The sequence below is a fragment of the Polyergus mexicanus genome, unplaced genomic scaffold (assembly GCF_030449975.1).
Source record: "Polyergus mexicanus isolate NDT 795.1 unplaced genomic scaffold, iyPolMexi1.0 SCAF_7, whole genome shotgun sequence".
Classification (NCBI taxonomy): domain Eukaryota; kingdom Metazoa; phylum Arthropoda; class Insecta; order Hymenoptera; family Formicidae; genus Polyergus; species Polyergus mexicanus.
The window spans coordinates 8,093,228-8,116,023 of record NW_027223327.1 but is presented as its reverse complement, the minus strand read 5'-3'; the positions used below and the strand labels follow the sequence as shown (position 1 = coordinate 8,116,023).

Below are 22,796 nucleotides of genomic sequence, written 5' to 3'. Positions count from 1 at the left end.
GATCGCAAAAATGCGAGCGAAAATTCAGCGTGCGAAATTTCGCATCCGCAGTTTGTACATACATACATCCGCATTGTTTCGACGAACGCCTGCGCGAATTTCCTTTGGAAATCCGCGGCCTCTGGTAGGGATAGCGCGGGATTCAGGGGTAAAATTGCACGGTGGTTGAAAACCGCCGCTGTGTATACCAGTCGTACGTAGGCGATCACGCGGTTAACCAGGCCTTCAATTCCATGTCGCTGTCTCTCGTCCTGTTTCTTCAATACGGTCTTCTTCTGATCATCGGCTTCGGGAATGGTGAGTATTCGATCATTCTCACAATTTTGCATTTCAATTTATTAGCGTGTAATTATAGAGTAGCAACAAATTCATATTCATACAGCGAAATTTTTGTTTTTGCTGTTTCTCTTTCCTTTATAGTGATTGTTTCAATATCGATATATTGATATTTCTGAATTATGAAGATTTAAGATTTAAAGAGTTCTCACGAATTATTGATTTAAGAAGAATTGATAGATAATAAATTCTCATTATTTAATTAATTTCTTATAAGTTGAGTTTATTTTTATGTAAAAAAAATTTAGTTAAATAGAGAAACTTTCAATAAGAATATATATATTTAAAAACGATTTAAAAAATTTTGTCATTAAAATATATATTGATTTTATAAACAGATGAAGAAAAATTTAATTGTAGACCTTGTGGATTTATATAACTTTTGTATGTTATATGATTAAAATAATTATATATTGAGAAAATTATAAAACATTCATGTATGAGAAATAAATTTAAAAAATTTAGTTTCAAAGTTACTTTTTTTAATAAATTTTTGTTAACATTGTTTTGTGTGTTCAAAATTAAGTTCGCTAGACAGTAGAAATTTTCATTAATTTGTAATAAAAAAATACAAAGACAGATTATCATGTTTTAAAAATTGGGTTATTGATAAATGACTGTCATCTTTGAGATATAATTTAATTACTTGCTCTCTTTTCTTATAATATTCAATAATCTCGAAAGCTGAGAAAAATGTAGGTCGTCAATAAAGTTTCAAGGTTCTCGCGGTACCAAAGTACAGTTAGGAACTGTTTAGATATTGTCGTGCGTCAAAGCTCGTCATAGCTTTTGTCTGTCACAGCTACACAACCACTGATATCAAAGAGATGTAAATTATTGACGTGATCAAATTCCAAAAGCCGAAACGTCATTAAATTGCGAACCATTTTTAGAAAAATATCCTTGATAAATCAATATCCTTGATAAACAGATCGCGATTTTCACGGTTTCCCACGAGCTTGAAATTTTCAAAGATTTGTTATGATAATTTTACGATTTGCAATACATAATTTATCTTTGCGTGAATTAAATTACCACAAAATATTTCTAAAAATATCTTAAGAAAAAATAAGCAAGTCAAATTTTAATTGATTATGAATGGAATACTTGTCATAAATTTTTAATTGTACACAATTTAAATTTATCACACTTCGATGAATAATTCTATTTACAGTAATGTGAGAATCAAACGCAACTGTACGGTCCCATATCAATATATTGAAATAGAATTTTATGAGCTTATTTTTATTGACATAATTTGGTGACATAAAAGAAAGGTTTATAGAACTTTTAATTGTAGCTTCCAATTGTACAATAATATTGCTATCCGATTGAAATCGCTCTATTTCTCTCTTCTGTAAATTTTTTAATTAAAAAAAAATCTTTTTTAATCGTTTCCAATCTAGATTGCAATATCGATCACCTACATTGTTTCAAAATTATCAACAAAAATATTTTCTTGATTATGTTTTTCGTCAACTTAATAATATTTAATACATTAATTAAATATTTATAAAATGATTTAATTTATTTTATAATGAAAACAGTTTTGATTAAGAGATAAAGAAGTTAAATTACCGTGAAAATTGACGAGGATACTCACAATAAGCTTTACTTACCCTACAATGTGGCTCTCGGTCTTAAGCGGACCTCGTTATTCGATATTTGCGTCGCAGCTAGCAGTGTAAACGTTTGCGAATCAGTCGCATCAAGGGGCCATTCGACGCCTCCTCTATGCCACCAAATTTCGTGATCGAAACATCGACGAAATTTGCATATTCGCTGTCGTGAAATCGGGCCCGTGCATGCATTTAGTAAATCGGTTTACGTGTCAAAGTTTCGGGAGGGCCTTGACCGAGTATACTGGCGATTATTTTCGCGTCATTTACGAATTCTATCTATCAACAGAATGTTACACGTTACATCTTGTGTGCAATAAGATTAATGTATGATACACTGACTTTCTAATAAATCAAAGAGAGAAAAATAAAATTGATGTCATTCGACTTTTCATTATTGTAGTAATGATATTTTATAATGTATTTTTATTATATTAACATTAATTATTTGTATTTTAAATGAAAAAATTAAATATAAAATTTTATAGAAGAATTAATATTTTTGATACATCTGTTTTTAAGAATTATTTAGCTATATTTGATTTTGTCAATTATTGTTTTTGTGACCTACCATTTAACTTTTACTCTTGCTCGAAATGCATGGATAATCAAATATCGTTATATCTCAGAGAATAATCTCCGAAATAGGGACCGGATGTCTTTGCGCGGTGAATCATTTTGCCCGAAGAAATTCGAGTCAGTCAGCTGAGATCTCGCGAGATATTCTGCAAGCTCATACAGTATATCGACATTCGACGTGCGATCTCATTACAAATCCGTGAGATTTTTCGATTTACTTCTCGGCGGCGGTGACAGGCGTTGGCCCATTTCCCGATCTATGAGAATTTTTCTGTGTGATCTTCTCTATCGAGGGGTTATAAAAAAACATTTAAATTGTGTATAAGAATAGTAAAACTGCGGTTAAAATGTAATGTTTAAATTTCCTATTTCTATTTTTTATATTTCTATTTTTATATTAATATTTTTTATTAATCAAATATTTTTTATTAATCAAAGTAGCAAAAGTTTTAGTCATGATTTAAACATTAATCATCTTTATGTTTATTAAAAACTATTTAATTTAAATTATTTAAATCTTGTTTGACGCAATAAAATAAAAAAATTATTTTAACAGAAAAGTGAAACGTATATTAGCTTTGATTTTACAAATATATATATATATGATTATATATATAATATATTTTTATACTAAAAAATTCGTGAAAAATTCGAAAATTTTGTCGTCAATTTTACTGTAATCAGAATAATATAATGTAATTTTATATTAGAGATACTATTTTTCAAAATATATAAGTATGTTTGTGGCATCAAAAAGAAATTATTTTATATGATTTCAAATAACTTTATAGCTATGCAATTGAAGATATTCTGCTTTATTGCTTTTAGAATTTAGAGAGAAGGAAAATTAAATCACATTGTATTAAATGTTGCAAATAATAAATGATATATATATATGTATGTAACAAAAAATACTTTGTTGTATATTTCAATAATTGATTTAAATTATTACTTAATAATCGTTAAACAAGGATTAATAAAATCCTTAAATAATTGAAAATTATGGATGCCTTAATATCTTCGTTGGGAAAAAATCGAATCTTAAATAGATAAAACAATTTGTCATTACAAATTAATATAAAAATAAAAGTAATTATAAACATCTTATATATCAATAAAACTGTCGACAATTTCGCTTTGTGTGACAACGGTTACTTTGAAGAATGCTCATCATTGTTTGAAGGTCCAGCTCTCTCTTACAATTCGATAGAGCCATAAGAACTTACTCTTCTAATTACGACCGATATTTTCGCGACGAGTGTCACTTATCCTCCTCGCAGAATCTTTCTCTGCGCTTACGTTGTCGAGAGAAGATGAGACCGAGCTGAGATTAGCTTCGTCCTCTGACAGGTTTCACCACGCTTCATAGCACAATAGTCGTTTCAATGAGAGTAGACTGACGTTACTGATCACGTAGCCGATCGCTAAAATGGACGAACATCCACGTAACGAAACGGATCAGAAAGCGGTGATCAGAGAGAGAAGGGTTCGGCGAAAGGAATCTCTCAGATCGTTTTTGTAAGATCGATTCTCAGGATCTTGCTCGTTCCATCTTGCTCGATCCATCCTCTATTCTGAATGATGCTCATCTGTTTTATTTTTTCATCAGATATCACTTGTATTAGGACGGTGATAAAATTCTTCACATAGATGCTTTATTTTTCGTATGGCATTATATTTATATTCAATTTTCATTGATTATGATTGATAGTTTCTATCGATTTGAAGTTATTAATATAATTAATAATTAATATATAATTAAGTTCTCGTACTTTATATCGTATAATAATTCATGCTTTTCTAAATTTGTCTAAAATTCAATTTATTTATAAACTTTATTTATACTATCGAGACTATATATTATTTATTTATATTATATTATAAAAAATTTTTTCTTTTTAACCTATTAATAATGTTCACTTACAAAGACAACGAATATTAAAACCTTGAAAGCAAGAGATATTAAAACTTACCTAGCCCTAGCCGAATAGACTGAAGGGCATATCGTTTCAATATTCATGAGTAATATATCTTGACTAGAATAATCAATGTTAAATTGAACATAAAAGAACTGTATTATAAACACATAAATTTTTTTGATTTTTTAGTTCGAGACCATTTTTTCACAATTAAAATACAAAAATATGTTATTATTCCATTTTATTTAAACATATATATAAATCTTTAATACATATACTGAGAGAGAAATCTGTTTATCAATTTTATTAATAAATCATACTATTATAATAATATAGGATACTAAATAATCGTGTTAATTATACTACATATTTTTTTGGTCAAATCACGATCAATCTCTTTCTAAAAAAGACATGAAACGTTGAACTCGAATATATTGAAACGTTAAAGCCTCTTTTCCGCGATGCTGATTGGCTGTCTCGTTTGTGCGCTGCGACTTGTTTCATTCGTGTTATTTACAACTGTCAAATCATGCGAATTATGACAGTTTGTGAAAGAAAAAGTTAAAGTTAGAAAAAAAAAAGTTAAAGAAATTGGAAAATGTCCATAAATAAAAGCGCGCGCGCCTATGTTGTTCTGGTATGTTCAAATTTTTCCTCAATATGAAGGAAATTGGAAATTAAATTGTATAAATATATGTTTCGAAATAAAATAGTTCAAATTTGATCGCATTCGTATTTGTTTAGGTGTTTGTGACGAGCACGAATACAGACTGACGAAGCATCTGCTGGATGGATATGACGCCGGTGTACGGCCAGCTAAAAATTCGTCCCAGCCCTTGGTCGTGGTCTTTGGGCTATCCCTTCATCACATTATCGATGTTGTGAGTATTCAAGCGCAAACAATTTTAAAGACCGATATATGGCACAAGAAAATGCGACTGCAGATCCTCCTGCAAAGGCCATTTTTTTAACATTCTCTTAAAGTATATCTTTGTTTAGAATAATGTTTAATGTATATTTTACGTTAAGCATAATTCCATCTCCGAAAGAATCATTATTTTCAAAAAATTTTGACACTTATCTAAATGTCGCGAGCAAATTTTTTACAAAATTGAAATTGTAGTAATAGTATTGTAGTACAATACGAAATTAACGTAATTTATATTTTTATGTTAATTAAGAGTTTTATTTTATATATAACAATATTATTAATTTGATTAGAGCAAAGAGAAAATATTTTTTATTAAAAAAAATAGTGAAATAGCAACGATTATCATAAAATAGGAACATTAGTGTGAATACCGACACTTTTTTCGGAACCTTTAGAATTCAGTAGCGATAGGAAATGTGTTAAAAAAAAAAAAAACAGAATGTGTTGGTTGATCGCGAAATTCCTCTCTGAAAACGAGATTGAGCGGAATCTCGTCGGATTTCTTCAAAAATGTTTTTATATATTTTTTCGTTTTTACTTCTATATTTTTGTGCACATTCACGGAATTTTGCGGAGACACTGTTATTATTTTTTATTAGCACGATAAAAATAAGCATATGAAAAAATATACCCATGTATAAACATGATAATAGTGTATTAATCGAAAAGAGAGTATCTCTTGAATAAGATTTCAGAAAATAAAAAATAACGTAAATACCGAGGTAGAAAACATGACAACGTGATTATATCGTTTTTAACGATATATGCACGTTCGTGTCTATAGATCTTTACCAGTTTGTTTGCATTCAAACAGAATTTTCAGTAAACGGATTTCATCCTTAATAAAATAAATTTCTGCTCGTGACCGCAAAAAATATCAAACTAAAATAATAATAATATTCGTATTTATCGTCTGTTTATAAGAAATAAACTATAGAACTAATATATTATTTAAGAACGCATAAAATTGATATAATAAAATCATTATCTATGTTTTTTAATATATATATCCGCATGGTACCTCTCCCCCGCTATTAATTTATTAAATATATTTGTCTTAGATACAATTATATTAATGCATATAGAAAATTAAATTAGCGATAAAAGATATCAAATCGTACATAATCCGATATTTTAAACAGTTTTGGTTTAAATTATATATACATATATAAGTATATATATAATTTTTTTATGCCTATTATTTATATCTTTTTATATCTGTTACTCTATGTGTATGATCTCGAGAGGATTTTTTACTATTTCACAGTATTTCTATTTTCGATACACATTTTTTTCAATTTTACCTTGTGTCGAGATAAAGATTTACCTCAAAACACGATGTACAACACAAGGTAAAACTGAAAAAAATGTGTATCAAAAATAGAAATACTGCGACCGCGACGGGGTCATGGGTGATCACGGTAATCGGAGAGAGGCGAGATAAATTGGCGTGAGAATAGGTAAGACACGCGGTGGGAAAGTTTCCGAACATTTGTTTCGCGTATGGTGGTATAACGAGAGCAACCTTTCGCGTAGCATAATAAACCGATCACCCTAAGAAGACTCGGGACAATTTAACGAGAAATCGTTATATCAATTGCAATACAATCAATCATTCGACTCGTCGTTATCCCTTTCCGTTTCGTTTCGTTTAATAACATCAATGATAGTATAACACCACGCGATCTCCTTCTCCCCTACTTCCCCTTCTCTTTCGGTTCATACATCAAGTCAATTTTCAACTTTATCGAAAATTTTCTGGGATATTATTTATGGATTATTGAGCGTTATTCTCAATCTGTGATCAAGAGAGCGTAATTAATTCAAGATAGATTTCTCTATGATGATTTTCTGTTTAAGAAGCCTCTATTTACCTAATAATTAATATTTATAATCTTGCATTATTTTTATTACATTCTTTTTCTCTTTATTTTGGAGTGTGATACAATCTTATTTATCCTTTTCAATCACAATTATTTAATATAAAAGAAAGAATGAGATAAATAAATAATAATATTAAAAACTTATTTGTATAAAATGTTTCTTTTCTATTATCTTAATTAAATATAAAGTTCTTATTTTTATTAATTATACTATTATACATATGTTTATAAAATAAGAAAGAGAAAAAGAGAGAGAGAGAGAGAGAGAGAGAGAGAGAATTACAAAAAATCTATAAAAGCAATAATTATAAATTATTTAGATATTATATAATAATTTGTTAATTAAACCTTGAGTCACAACTAATAATTTGATTTATGTGCTACTGACGGATGAAACTTTAGATTCGTGAAATCATGATTATTCGCCAAATAATAATCGACTACAAATATCACTTAAATTCTCGACATACCTAGCTTCTACAATTGACAAATATACATAGTCCCACAACAATATAGTATCATCGTTATATAATAATATACTACGAATCACACATTTCGTTGAAAGCTGTTGGCTTTTTCAAGAAGCCAACATGAAGATGAATATCGAGCATTAGAAAGAATATGATTTAGTCTTTCCCTTCGCGAAAAAAGCAATTATTTCATATACTATTAATTTATATGTAGTTATCAAATCACAATTATTTAAAAAAATAAATAGATAATTTAAACATTATTTAAATTTTAATTTGTTACTATTCGTTATTCTATTAATTGAATTAAAAAAAATCTTGAGATATCAGACGTGAGTAATCTTTTGAAAATTTGAAAACTGGTTGAAGCGAATCAATGAGCGGACATGGAAAAAGAACGCGGAACTTGTATGAAACTTTGTGAATATTTATATTCCTCACATATAATAACGCGAAATCTAATTGGACTCTTGTATCGATCGGATGTAGCATCGTATATGCGTCGATCTCTGTCGAGATAACGTGTTCACCGTGGAATTCATCGTTTTCCGGATTTCGCACGATTACGAGAGTCAATTAAATGCTGCGAGATTATTCCGTATACTTTAATTAAGCTTTTAAAGTTAGAATCTATGCCAAAAAAGTAATGTTTATGATTTTTTTTTAAACAAAACGATACGTTGGATTAATGTTTTTATCAAGCGAATTAAAGCATGTTTTTTTTTTAAGTTTTACTGATAAATATATAAAAGTTTATATTAGTCATTTAATTTATAAAAAATATATTCAAAAAAGTACTATTTATATTTAAAAAATACTATTTAAATAACTTAATTTTATACCGGCTTTTTTTGCTATTATTTTATTTATTATCTTATTCATTCTCAGTTGTTATATTTAAGAGATTTTTTTAAATTTATTATTAATTATTTGATTTGCTAACTATATATACGATTTATTTTATAAAATGTTTAATACTTTTAAATCTTATTCAAAATATTATTTTTTTATGGATCTAGAAATAAATGCGTTGAATTAAAATAATTGAAAGAATAGAATTACTGAACTTTGTAATTGTTTCGGATTTTATCAAGGATTGTCGAGTTTTTTCTATAAATAGAAAGAAAGATATATATCGTCAGTCGTTTGCCGACCATATTGTCGACAATTCGTTTCCCTGAAATATACGCTTCAATTAATCAAACAGATCAATTTCAACGGTTTTCTTTCAGAGACATAGTAATTCTTTGAGACGTTACAAATTAAATATTTTATGATAAATTACTTCCGATATTTGATTTTGATAGTGCATGTGTGTTTTGATAGTTAAATTTTATATTAATAATAAAATTTATCAATACTTAATACTTTCTATATATATTTTCCCCCCTCCCACACACACACATATATTTTAATATTTAATATATTGACATTTTATATATAATATTTTTAAAAAATATGACAACATTATTAACTCTTAAAAGAACACAGAGAATTTAAATAACATATACGATAGATTAATAAAAGTCGTTTAGTCTTTCTCAGTATCTCAAACAGAGAGGTTGACACAGTGTCATTAACATATCGATTTTTCAACCTTTTAACTATAAGGCCTATTGCACAATACAAAAGTACAGACAATAGAAACAGGAAATAGAAATTATCCACTAATAGGAGCAGGGAATAGATCTATTCCCTATCATGCGCTGTCTTCTAATTAATTGTTAAATTAAATTTAACTTAATGAGATAAATTAAGAGTACGATGCTAGATATATTTAAGTCCACACACACAAGCATCATATAAAAATCATTTTTTTACGATTGTTTACAAGTCGCAATTTGCCATTATGATTTTATTACAGGATGAAAAGAACCAAATACTCACGACCAATTGTTGGGTTACGCAGGTTTGGACAGACCATCATTTGAAATGGAATGCCTCGGAATTTGCTGGAATTCGAGTAATTCGTGTTCCCTATAATCGTGTTTGGCGACCTGACACTATTTTATATAACAAGTAAGCAGTTGTCTCGTATAAATAGAGTGAATGTAACGAGCTTCAAAAATAATAATATTCCAAAATATATCTTGATAAGAGCAAGTTTATATATATTCATATATATTGTGGCTTTAAAAGATTTGAAAAATTTTACAAATTGGAACCAATGACTTATGGTCTCTTGAGAAATCTCATAATTCTGCTATCCTTTTGAAACTTTTTCCGATTTCTTACGGAATACTTTGCATAGCATACTTTACATGACAAGGGTAAAAATAAGGGTTAAAGCTGATTCTGAATCGAAAAGATAATTCAAAAGAGTTTATAGATAATTTTAAAAAGAGATATTTTTTCAATAGTTGATTGAATATAAAAACCAAGAAAAAAGATGAAAAATTAAGAAATAAAAAAATTAATTTAATATACAATTTTTACAAAATCTTAAAAAAATAAAAATATAATTTTCTAAATATCATAAAAAGAAAATTCAGAAACATGGAATTTGAAGATCAAAATAAGAAAAGGAATTTCATTGCGTTTTTAATTTTTTTGTTATAGTGCGGATCCGCAATATAGTTCAGCAGTCATCAATACAAACGTAATCGTCAGTCACACAGGCGAAGTGGTCTGGTTAAGTCATGGTATCTTTCGTAGCAGTTGTGACATAAACGTAGAATTTTTTCCCTTTGACGAACAACGATGCGCTCTGAAATGGGCCTCTTGGACATACGACGGATATCAAGTAAGTTTTATACACATTCCATATTCTAAATGTTACGTTGCACATCTGGATTTTTATCCGCGCAAATGCAAAATGTCAAAGATTCACATTTACATAACTGAATATTTAATTTTAATAGAATAGATCACTGCGCTGCCTAACGAATTTCTTTTTTAAAAAGTTTTTAATATTCCGTTTGTACGAATTATCCAATGATGTAAATGTAAAATTTGCAAAATTTTACGTTTTGCATTAACGCATAAATGCATTTTTATTATTGATATTAAATTTTCTAGAGATATTTTGGAGATACATCTCAAATAAATAAGCATTTTGTCGTGTCAGATGACAATTTCAGTTATATTTTTCAATTAGTCACTTCTTTCATTGATTCTTATAATTGTAGAACTTTTAAAGTATTTAAAATAGTGACGTAAAATTTTTTTACGGGTGATTATCGGTTGGCGCGACTATTCATCTTGTAGATTTCTTTTTAAATCAAATTAAATTCAACACTCGACCAGCCGTAATTCTTCGCGGTCTTATATTCACCTTCATTTAAGAAGCCATAGCATATTTTATGATAGAAATTAAAGATCGTATTAGTTATTCAAAGATTGAAGAAAGTACCGACGTACAAAAATGTTGTTTATATAAAATAAGAAATTTACATAATATAGGGCGATGAAAAAATTAGATTAGATATAAATAGTTGGATTAAATTTTATATATAGATATGTCTTGAAATTTTATTAAAATGTTGTTAAAGATATATCGTGGATAATCCTATGTCTCTGTCTATGTTTTAACAACAAATATTTTTTGGTATTATATAAAGATATGCAGAAAAAGAATTGTGTAATGCAGCGTGTAACGGCAATGCGTGCGATGCGTAAATAAATAAAAAAGAAATTATTGTTCGCGAATCAAAGCTTCGGCTTTGGAAATTCGGGGACGCTTAACACAGCTGTGGAATCGAAAACGCGGGTCTGCCAAGTCATGAAAATGGTTCGGGCAGATCGAAGAGCTTAATCCCAGCATCACGAGAAGAATTCAATACGAGAGCCGTTCCGTTCGCTTCCGCACCGAACTTTCTGCCTATCTTTCACAGAGTTTTCCCATTTTCTATCTCTCCGCGTTGAATACACTTTGGATAACGTCGATACCATTTTTTTTTGTCGCATAAAAGTCGAGAACATCAATGCGGTTTAAAATACTTGTCCAGGGGAATCTTTTGCACGTTAATCATCTCCTGTAATAAATTTTTTTAAATATCGGTAATTAATTTTTTAAATAAAAATTATTATAGCGCGATTTTTCTTTTTAATAATAAATTCAAACAAGTTCTTCTTCCAAATAATAATTTTTGACATGAGAGCAATTATACGATGAAAAGAAAATTATAAAAATGGAAAAAGAAAAATAAACAAAGATAATTGTATTAAAATTCAATCAAGAGACAATGATCGTATGTCAGATATGGTATTTACCATATATAACAAATTTATATTCTTTTTAAATTTAATTTATCCTTCAGTCTTTTTCATATACTGATACAATGTTATCGCAAAATAAAATAATATATATACTATATCTTGATTTATACCATTATTAATGAAATAAACAGCTCTCGATAATGAAGCTGTGACAGGATACACAAAAAGATTTCGTTTGCAGTCGAAAGATATTCGGGCTGTCAATTGCCAATTTAACTTTTAGTCGATAAACCGGCTTTCGCGTTTAACGAATAGCGCAACGTTCGATAAACCGCGCTCTCGGTTGACTTTTTATTACTTGAAAATTCGCCGAGCTTTCATGGACAAAATGACGGCGGATCCGTCCCATCGATTGTCGCGATCGAGCGTAACTTATACGGGGAAATTTTGCGGGCATCAGCTTGAGCTGGAGAGACAGAGCGAGCAGGGGGACATGAGTAATTATCAAGCGAACGGCGAGTTCCATCTTCTGGATTTCATCGCCCGCAGAAACATCGAGTACTACTCCTGCTGCCAAGAACCGTATCCCGACATCACTTACGAGATTCGCTTACGACGACGTCCGATGTTCTACGTCTTCAACCTGATTCTGCCCTGCATACTAATCAACGGTGTCGGTAAGTGGAGTAAATATGTATACGTGACTAAAACGACACGAAACGTGTTCAGCGAAATATAATTGATTTTATTTACCGTTCATATAGTGAAATAATAATCATTATTTCGATATTTATTTGCATTACAAATTTTCTCGCTGCGATTTTATGTCATAAAATAGAAAGAAAATCATATCCAAATTGTGTTATTATAAAGATTATCATATTTAACGGAAAGTAAATAAATTAATCGATATATTATTACATAAATATTATATTAAAAAAATATCTTTTAAAAAGAAAATATATATAAAAAAAAAATTCCTATTTAGTTTTTTAAATAAACTTTCAAAAATTGCGAATCGATGACGTGTGGTAACGCGACGCAAATTTCGAGTATCGCTCGGGTCGTTCATTAAAAAGAGAAATAACATCGTTAGTTAGGAAATAAATTTCTTAAATAAGCTTCAAAACTACGAAGCAGCTCGCATGAGAAGTCATATACGAGATTAAATGAAGATTTTCCCTTGCGATCTTTCCGCACTCTCCGCACGGCTTGCTTGCATAAGAAAATTAAGCCTCTACGAGAACGCGTAAGATGCAGATCAAATAAATTTGCATAATAGTTTTCATAGTCTTAAGAAGAATGGCGTTTTTATTAAAACTATGCGAGCGATCAAATTATACGTTGAGATCTATCAGATGATAAGAAAGTAAAGTGTATACGATCGTTGTTTTTATATGGATATTTAGGTAAAAGCTCCGAAATTAGAAGTTCTTATATAAGAATATTGCGAATAATATTATGGAAAGAGTCCTCTTGGCAAATTTGAAGAACTTATTTTTTGCGAAGATATCGAGAGAGTTAATTACCCCGTCGCACAAACGATGGGGTAATTGTTGTTATTAAATACTATTGAAGATAATATAAAGAAAGTATAAATATTGTGATTTGTTTTTTAGGAAAATTATATACATATAATATTATATATATATTTCTTATTTTAACAAAATTTCGGAGCTCTATTTGTAATATTTATATATATATATATATATATATATATATATATATATAATTTATATAAATATTATATGGTAAATAGACTCCTTGTAGAAGCAATGCGTAAAACTAACGATCGAAATATTAGTTTTGTCCGTGAACGATAGCTCGAAAAATAATATCGGCCACTGGATTTAATCGCATTAGGATTTGTACGAGAGAAAACGAATTAAGTTGCTGCTTTTAAGGAAACGACGGCATGAACCGAAGCATTTCATTACATTGCTTCTGCCGTTTACCGATAATGAAAGAAATTTGCCAAGAATTCGTCGGATATCGGAATTAAGTTATCAGCAATTATCGATCAACTGAAGAAACAGTTCTTTGTAAAATAAACAAAATTATATATTATAAAAATTAAAAATACATAAATAAAAAGACAAGATATACAAAAATAAAAATGTAAATATTAAAACAACAGAACAACAGAATATAAGACCGAGTAGAGCAATCAAGACTGTCTGGTAAATGGAACGACACAATGGTTTTCCGATGATAAAATTGATAGTTATTGTCCAGGATAGTTTAAAATGACAATTGTGAATTTTATTATCGGAAAATCGTTGCGTGGTTCCGCGTGTGAATATCTCTACATGACAATAACAGCAAGAAGAAGATATAATTTAAATTTATTTCCTTCGTTAATATTTTTCGTAAAATTAAAATTTAAATAAAAATTGCGAGAAACTTTATTGGCACTGTAAAAGAAAACAACATGGAATTGTACAATTGATAAAAAATTAGTATAAATTAATAAAAAATTGAGATATAGTAGATATGCGCACACATTAACGAAGAAGGGATAGAAAACTTGAGAAAATTTAAATTTACCGAAGTCTTGAAAGAAAGGTGATGAGAGAATGTTTTCATTCTTCTTTTCTTATGTTTTTTTGCTGTTCTAATATCATTCCACTGTTGATTACTACATTCAAGTTTGTTACAAGACTTTGGATTGAAATCTTGCGGAATACCTCGGATTCAATATTCCGCGACAAGAGTAAAACTTTCGCGAACGTTTCTTTTGCTTGTTTTCCAGCCCTGCTGGTTTTCTACGTGCCCTCTGAGTCGGGAGAGAAAGTCACCCTCGGCATCTCGGCCCTTCTCTCCATGACAGTCTTTTTGATGACCATTCGCGAAACTTTGCCGCCTACGGAGAAGACGCCGTTAATAAGTGAGTATTTGGTCAGATGTTTTCGATCGTAATCTTTAATTTGAATAAAAGCAAGATATATATTTTTATATTTAAAAAATATTTTTGGAATACTCTCTCTCTCTCTCTCTCTCTCTCTCTCTCTCTCTCTCTTTTCTCTATCTTTTTTTACGATCTATCGCAATCTTATTTTATATATATTATTCTGTTTAGTTAAAATATTTTAAATTTGTATCTCTTTTGAGAAGTATACATCAGATATTTTTAACATTAAAATAATATAAGTGTCGCCTAATTCTTTCGTTGATTTTATGTAACGCAGAATGTGATTGCGATTTACGTTTGAGCGCCATAGCTGCTCGTTACCCGTTAATCATTAAAAAACTCGTGGGAAAATGCACCTGGGATTTTCTGGAGACGCGGTTAACCGTGTACAAGAGCGAGCACCATCGTATTTCTGTTACCTTCAAAGGAAAAAGAAATGTGTTTAAATTATAACGAGACAACTGAATGAAAGCAGTTCAATATTCTATTAACTAAATGGAGAAAAATTTTGTGTTTAATGGTTAAGTATCATCGTTTGAATTTATTAGAAGAAAATAATAGACAATTTCTTTGGAAAATTATAAAAAAATGTATGATATTCAGATTGAGAGAATATTTTTGTATCAAATGATAGAAACAATATTGTCGTTCTTCATTTTGCTCGATTTATACATTTTTTATACACCTGCATATTCTTACATTATTATTATATATTTATATGTATAAATATCTTTACATATAAATAGTAGTACAATATTATTTTACAATATACATACAATATTTTATATTTCGTGTCTTGTGAAATGGAAATATTATTTTAAAAATTAATATTGCATACTTTGTATACAATTTTACTTTTAAATTGTTATTATCTGTTCGTTTTTTAGAGTTTTATATTTAAAAAAAGTAAATTTATCTTATTGATATATGTTTTTTTCTCTCGATATGTTTTCAGGTCTTTATTACGGTGTCAGCATTTGCCTGGTGTCGTTTGCATCCGGTCTGGCGGTTGTAACATTGAATTTGCATCACCGTGGTGTGCGGGGTATACGAGTACCGAGTATCGTGAGATCGTTGGTCTTAGACAAATTAGCCAGGATAGTATTTCTGAATTTCGAAGAGGAGAATAGATCGGTAAAACGAATAACGTAATGCACATGAATATTGTTCTTTGTAACACGTGGGGCATTTTATAAATCGCAATCCGATGTTTCTTAATCATTTGAATATAATAAAATTGAGTCAATATTTCCGCTGCGCGATTCTCAGCGATCGGGCAAATAATAATTCTGAGAATCGTGCAGCTTCCGACAAATAATAGCTTAAACAGAACCAAGCATAGAATAAAAAAAAAAGAGCAGGGATTATTTCAACATACATAAATTATAAAAAAAGTAAGAATGATATTTTTAATGTAATGTTACGTAAAGAAAGATAAATTTGAGCAAAAGAAAACTAAAAGAATTGTGAGATAATATAAAAAAATGTATAAAAAACCAAGAGAATACGTGAAAAAAAATTATGCTTTGCACAGATAAAGTTTCATGTTGATATCGTTTCTATAAGCGTCCCCGCTATTTCTATGTTCTATAGAAAAGTTACGGCGTGATCATCAATCTGAGATCACAGAGATTTGTTATATCAGCAGGAACCGCCGGAACCATTCCCGAGACGAAAGAACAATTGTCCGCTGCACTGTAAATCCGAATTGCCGGAACAGCACATATCTCCCAAGTATGTATCGAGGAGGGATGATAGTAATAGCAGCAGTCCCAGTTTAGGTGAGTTTATTTTATAAATAAATAATCGATTATATTTGCAATATATTTCTTTTTGTTATAATTGGTTTAATAACAAAAACACATGTTACTTGATTTCTTTAACTCTCGTATATATTCCACAATATTATATGTATATGTATCATCGTTTACGAATATGTGTATTTCTATTATTTATCTTTAAGTGAGTTTGTTAATTTATTCTTATTCTGTTATAAATTTTTTCATCCATTCTTTCGTAAAAAGTATATCCTATTTTTAAAATCGTAATGTTTTACAAATTTTCCAATTTTTTATAAATTTATTGTATTATGAAAAATATGACAAATATTTCGCAAAAAATAATATATATTTTTATAAAAGTATTTAATTTTTGCGTAATACTTGATTATTATAAAAGGATGTTTATTTTTATGTATTCATGTGTCCAATGTATTTTCAATCGAGCGATCCAATTTATTTTTTAGCTGTTTTGCTTGGTTACGAGCATATTTCTCTCATGAAACATTATAGCCTGATCAATCATCGTCTTTGATTTAGTTTGGTAGTCTTCGATTTAGCCTGATCTAGTCCATTTCGTTAATCAGCTGATTCGTGTCGTGCAATCAATGCCTTACAAATCGTGTCGAACGATTGCGCAGATCTCGGAAAAGAAGGCGGCCTTGAGACGCAATGGTCTCGGGTCCTGGGAAGAGTGCATGCGACCATTGAGAGGAACGAGCGGCGCCTGGTAGAACAAGATCGCCGAGAAAGGACAGAGTTAGATTGGAAACAAGTCGCTCTGGTCAGTGATCGTGCGCTATTGTGCGTTTTCTTTCTCACGACAATTATTAGTACGGCGGTGATTTTATGCGGCTCGCCTCCGACTCAGGATGCATCTAAGGATGGGTAATCCTTGGATTATCGATTCGACTAATCGACTAAACGGTTGGCGGTCAAAACTTCTTCTTCATCATTGCTGGACTCAAAGAATAATTTTATTCTTTTCACATATATGCACATTGAAAAAGATTAAACAATTCAGTAGATTCGTCGATATAAAGAATATATGAGTGTGTTTCTCGTTATCTGTTTTATGATGAGATATGTGTACTAATCCATGAATAAGCAGCTTTGATAGAAACTTATTCTTGCTCCCTACAAAGAAATATTGGCATTATAAAAAATAAAAATATCTTTATTTTTCATTATTTATGATATGATTATATTCCAACTAGAAGTAAACTTACTAACATAATTATGACTGTAATTATTATAAACAAATTTAATTGTTTAATTTCTGATTATTTTGAAGATTAATAGAAGAAAAGTTCGATTATTTTGAGATTTCAATTTTTATCGGTTTTTTTAATTCGTGAATTTTTTGCAGTCTATACGTGTATATTTAAAAAACGAAGTATTTATTTCTCAATCAGAGGTAAAATTAAAGAATAAAATGGATTGTTAGAATCATCATTGGCAACAAATTTATTTATTTATTTATTTTTTTTTTAAGAAATTCTTAAAGACTTTTTAAATATTTATGTTTCAAAAGTACAATTTAAATTCACTTTTACTCTTGATGTTTTCTCTTTGATATTGAACAAATAAAGTAGCTGAAAAAACTGTAAATATATGCATCGAATTTGTCAAAATATGTAAATTTAGCGATGCCGTAAGTTCATAAAAATTCATTAGTACATTAACAATAGGTATTAATATAAATGTTAATATTTAGATCTAGAAATAAATGTTCCTTATTTATAAAGAACTCGGTATCTGAATGTACGATAGATGTATTGTTAAAAATTAATACATATTTGAACAGGGTTGAAAGTATAATCAAGACATAAAAAGAATAAATAATGAAATAAACTTTATTTATTATATCCAGTAACCATGAGAAAGTCCCATAACCACATTTTTAAGTTATACAATTTTTTATAAAAAGATGTAATAAATTAATTTTTTTTTATATCTATATATAAAATGTTTTAGTCTTTCATACATTTCCATCTATAATAAAAATATTAAATATGTAAATAGAATATATATAAATGTGAGTCTCTTTTAATAATATTTAGTAATAATCAGGTACAGGTGCACAGGTTATTTTCACAAAGTCTTCATATTTAACATGTCCATTTAGAGATACGTTGGCCTCGCGAAAGATCTGTTCCACTGTAACAGAAGACGGTATATCGTAGAAAGCAATAGCAAAAACAAGATTGAATGAATTATTTATTTACCTTCTTTGCTACTTAATTGTTCTCCCCAGTGAAGTAACATGTGTGCTAATTGCCGTGCCGGAATTGTGCCACTGTGAGAGATATCCGCAGCTTGAAAAGCTTTAATCACTTCTTTCGGTAGATCCTCTGCACGAGTCTGAAGATGCATGACTTCCAAAAAATCAGCAAAAGACATTTTTCCACCTGGAATTGAGGTAGACGAACACTTTTCGTTTGAAAAGAAAATAATTAGCATAAAAACATTGTTACCTTTATCCTTCATATACTTGTTCAACTCTGCAATAGTCGGGCTTAGCCCTAAAGATCTCATAATTATGGTGAGTTCATCAAGTGTACGAATCTGACCGCTTCGAGCAAACAAATAGAAACATTCCCGAAACTCTATTAAAAAAAAATCATATTAATGTTTATTCAACTTAAGAAAGATGTACAAAAAAATATGCAATGATAATATTGTGATATCTTCAACGTACCATCTATATCTTCTTCTCTAAAGTAACGTGCCTGTAATATTACAATTATCATACTCAATAAATACGAAGGGTAAATAGAATTGTAAATAAATTAACGAACTCTATTATGTCAAAGACAATTACATGTATAGGACATAAAGAAAGTAAATCGAGTCTCAAATTATAATATTTCCAATAGATTTGATAATTAAAATATATATTGAAATTACCATGATTGATTATCAGAAGATCGCGTTCTTTTCTCGAGTATCGAATTGTTTCTTCAAAATTTTGACACAATAGATGACAGATGTTTAATGCAGCGAGACATAACCTTGTCTCACCTGTTCTATCTTCGTAGCTTGGAAAAGAGCGACATCATCTGCCGCGATGATGTACTAGAAATCAATCGTGCCAACTTTTTTTTTTTTTTTTTTTTTTAAAGATTGGTAAAACACTCAAATATCAGAGAAATAATTTTCATAACGATCAAGTCGAATACTGTATTGAGGAAGACGAAATTTGAAGATTTTCTAAGAATTGCTGAGAAAAAGGAAAAGATTTTTTATGCAAAACAACATGAGAGATATCAGAAAAGTAAGTTGCATAGTAAAAATTGCTGTAGTATCTCAAAGATTTTTCTCTTATACACGTATTCTGGAATTAATATATCATACAACGCCGTTTAACCATTATATATGTACAATTATTTAGTTCAATTTATGCATATATTTTTTGGCATCATATTTCGTTTATATTTTTGGAAAATCTGTCAATCTCTTTCGCGAAATATTTCAGACAATTGTATTAGAAAAGATTTTGAAAGCTAATTGTTTAAAGATTTTGATTTACCTATTCGGCAAAAAATTAAAAAAAAAAAAAATGTACGACTATTTCTGTAACAATTCGTTGAGATGGTTGAAAAAGAACGATTAATCAAACGGCATTAGCCGTTCGGCAACTCTCTTTTCGAGGAATAAATTCCGCGCTAATTGCCACTAATACGATCGGACGGCGAAAAAAGCCGTCCGCAGCATCCCGAAAAGAATGGCCGGACGGAACAATGATCCGGTAATCGTCCCTTCCGAGCGACTCGCGTAGCGGATTAGAATTTATTTTGAATGTGTGCCGCGCGTATATTACTGATTAACGTTTGTCTTTGCTTCTCATTAAAAAGGCTTCGCCATCAATCCCGCGCCTTTTATACGGTGTCGACGATCACTCTCTTTTCCACATCCCTCGGATCTACCCTGGAGACGAATCAATTTTTTTCGCATCTCCGGGAATGACTCGACCCGGAATGATTCTCGTTTAGCGTTACTTCGTGACGTCAAGAGGATGAAAGACGAGAGACGTGGAATATCGACTTTGCTCGCGCGACACGATTGCGAATTAATGGTGTAATTTGGTTCCGCGAGCAAAAATATATCGAGAGATTACTTGCATTTCTCTCAAAGTCACAGAAGATATTTGATCCGATCTATTAAGATTATCTGACATTTGAGTAAGTGTAGTCTACATGTGAAATTGGATCTAACGATAAAAAAGATAAGATTACTTCTAATCTTATGTTTCTTTTATTTTCTATTATCACATTAATTTTATTTGAACTTGATATTAACATTGATCCATTCTCTTCTATTCTAATTATTAAAACAAAAATGTGATTGCAAATTGTTCTGTAAACAAACGCGAGAACGCGATCATCACGCTAGTTAATGTGAAGCTTCCTCGTTCGATAGTTACGAACAATTAGCGCTCCTGCCGGGGTTAGCAGTCGTTGAGAGCGAATACGAACTCGCAGCAGCCCGTGGAAACTAATTGGATATCGCGGGCTCGTCCTTTGTAGCATACCGTTTCCATAATTAAATTGCTCGCGGCCCCGGCGCCGCCGCATGTCGATAATCAAACTAATCCAACGCGCAACATTCCCGGGGTAATGGTTTCGCGCCGTCGAAGATCAACGGAATGGAGGGAGGGATTCTAGGCCGCCACCCTCCGTCCTTCTGTCACCATCGTCGTCGCTTTTACGCGCTCCTTTTGTTTCATTGATAGATCGCCCTCCTTCGCGTAGGAAAAGGCTCGCTGCGCTTATACTTCGAATATACGAGGGGTGAAAGCAATATACCGAACGACAGATACGGAAATATATAGCGCGACAGACGCGGGAACTGTACGAAGTAGATGTAGATCTATGGGGTAGACGTAGGGAGGAGGAAGAGGAGGAAAAAGAGAGAGAGAGAGAGAGAGAGAGAGAGAGAGAGAGAGAGAGGGAAATCGAACGAGGAATATAAGGGGAAAACGGGAGGCGGAATATCTCGGTGTAAAGGATGCGAGCGAGATGGAGAAAGTTCGAAAGGACGACGACGCCGGGCGCTCGCGCATCTCGTCCTGTCTGGTGTGCCGGCTGCTCCAATCTTCCTCCTCTCGCACGGAGGAGGCTGAAGAGGAGACAGGATGAACGCGCGCGCGGGTGCGAGTCCGCGGGCGACGTGTTCGCCGCGAGATAGGATGGTTGGATGGGGCGAGAAGGGGTGTGAGGGTTGAATAAGCCCGTTTCGTTCGCGGAGGGGAGCGATTCGGCGCGAGGGGATGACAGAAGGATACGGGAGAGAAGGAGAAAGAAATATTTATCCTCTGCGCTTTGACAAATGTATAAAATAAATATATATTAGCATGTCATCTTGTACAATATTCACAATTACACTTTACGCGATCGCGAAAAATTTTGTAATGAGAGTCTCGACTAACTGTGATTTTACTATAATAAATATATTAACATGTATATAAAAGAGAGAGAAAGAGAGAGAGAGGGAGAGAGAGGGAAAGAGAGAGAGGAGGAGGGAGAAAAAACGCGAGTAGCAGACGGAGCAGTGGAACATCTCACGGCGTTCCGTAGATTGGACAGAGAGAGAGAGAGAGAGAGAGATAGAGAAATGCGAGAGAGGGGGAAGCATACAGCTGGGTCGAACGCGCGCGCATGCGGTGGTCGGTGGTGGAAGTCGTTGTCCTCGGGAGTCTTCGTACGCGCGAATCTCATCAGTCCGATGCGGACCGCGCTCACGTCGATATCGGTAATTCGTGCGTATCGTGTCCGTGCTCGCGCGCGGCCTGATATTTCGTTTCGCGTAACGCGGGGTGCGTCTCTCGCCACGGCTGTCAACGTTAAGCGACGTGTCAAAGGACATCGACTGTCTCTCATTTCGCGTGTGTATGTGTGTTTAGTGTCCCTGTGTGTGCGCCCCCACCGTATCCCGGATGCCTGGTGTGTCTCGCACAGCGGAGTACGCGGGCGGCGTCGCTACGCGACGGTGAACGCCGATGACACACGGGGCTTTTCATCCTCGCGTGGCGCGCGACATCGGCCAGCAGGATCGCGGTTGAGAGAACGCCCGTGGCCTAGGCGGTAGGATTTTCGAAGCTACGAGAAGCTGCGCCTCGGTGAGTGTCAGACATTTACATATACAACAGAGCAGGCGCAACTGCCTATGTGTCTGTTCGCGCGTATACGGGACGGCCCGGCAAGCGTGTC

The 22,796-nt window shown here is 31.6% G+C and overlaps 2 protein-coding genes across 6 annotated transcripts; one reads left to right on the top strand and one right to left on the bottom strand.

Annotated features, from left to right (window-relative positions):
* Positions 1-192: 192 nt before the first annotated feature.
* Positions 193-17,972, top strand: LOC138934606 (neuronal acetylcholine receptor subunit alpha-7). Of its 4 annotated transcripts, none has more exons than XM_070298540.1 (9): positions 193-297; positions 5,198-5,334; positions 9,602-9,756; positions 10,297-10,480; positions 12,356-12,572; positions 14,648-14,782; positions 15,762-15,940; positions 16,455-16,587; positions 17,226-17,972. In XM_070298540.1, the coding sequence occupies exons 1-9, from the start codon at positions 234-236 to the stop codon at positions 17,474-17,476; spliced, it is 1,455 nt and encodes a 484-aa protein (XP_070154641.1). In that variant the 5' UTR covers positions 193-233; the 3' UTR covers positions 17,477-17,972. The 4 variants fall into 4 exon arrangements, with proteins under 4 accessions (XP_070154641.1, XP_070154640.1, XP_070154644.1 ...); XM_070298539.1 differs by having other exon boundaries at positions 16,452-16,587; XM_070298543.1 differs by having other exon boundaries at positions 15,762-15,954; positions 17,226-17,315.
* Positions 17,973-18,448: 476 nt separating this feature from the next.
* LOC138934763 (calmodulin-like protein 4) lies at positions 18,449-19,636 on the bottom strand. Of its 2 annotated transcripts, none has more exons than XM_070298820.1 (5): positions 19,495-19,636; positions 19,286-19,316; positions 19,062-19,193; positions 18,813-18,962; positions 18,449-18,744 (listed from the first exon to the last, which is right to left on the bottom strand). In XM_070298820.1, the coding sequence occupies exons 1-5, from the start codon at positions 19,495-19,497 to the stop codon at positions 18,644-18,646; spliced, it is 417 nt and encodes a 138-aa protein (XP_070154921.1). In that variant the 5' UTR covers positions 19,498-19,636; the 3' UTR covers positions 18,449-18,643. The 2 variants fall into 2 exon arrangements, with proteins under 2 accessions (XP_070154921.1, XP_070154919.1); XM_070298818.1 differs by having other exon boundaries at positions 18,450-18,744; positions 18,813-18,995.
* Positions 19,637-22,796: the final 3,160 nt, after the last annotated feature.

Bases quoted from the DNA above. Each gene is read 5' to 3' on its own strand.
- LOC138934606 (XM_070298539.1), top strand. From the start codon at position 234: ATGTCGCTGTCTCTCGTCCTGTTTCTTCAATACGGTCTTCTTCTGATC. The intron at 10,481-12,355 runs GTAAGTTTTATA...TGCGGGCATCAG, and splicing joins GGACATACGACGGATATCAA to CTTGAGCTGGAGAGACAGAG. The intron at 12,573-14,647 runs GTAAGTGGAGTA...CTTGTTTTCCAG, and splicing joins CATACTAATCAACGGTGTCG to CCCTGCTGGTTTTCTACGTG.
- LOC138934763 (XM_070298818.1), bottom strand. The intron at 19,194-19,285 runs GTACGTTGAAGA...TTTTTTTAATAG, and splicing joins TAGAGAAGAAGATATAGATG to AGTTTCGGGAATGTTTCTAT. The intron at 18,996-19,061 runs GTAACAATGTTT...CCTCAATTCCAG, and splicing joins CAAGTATATGAAGGATAAAG to GTGGAAAAATGTCTTTTGCT.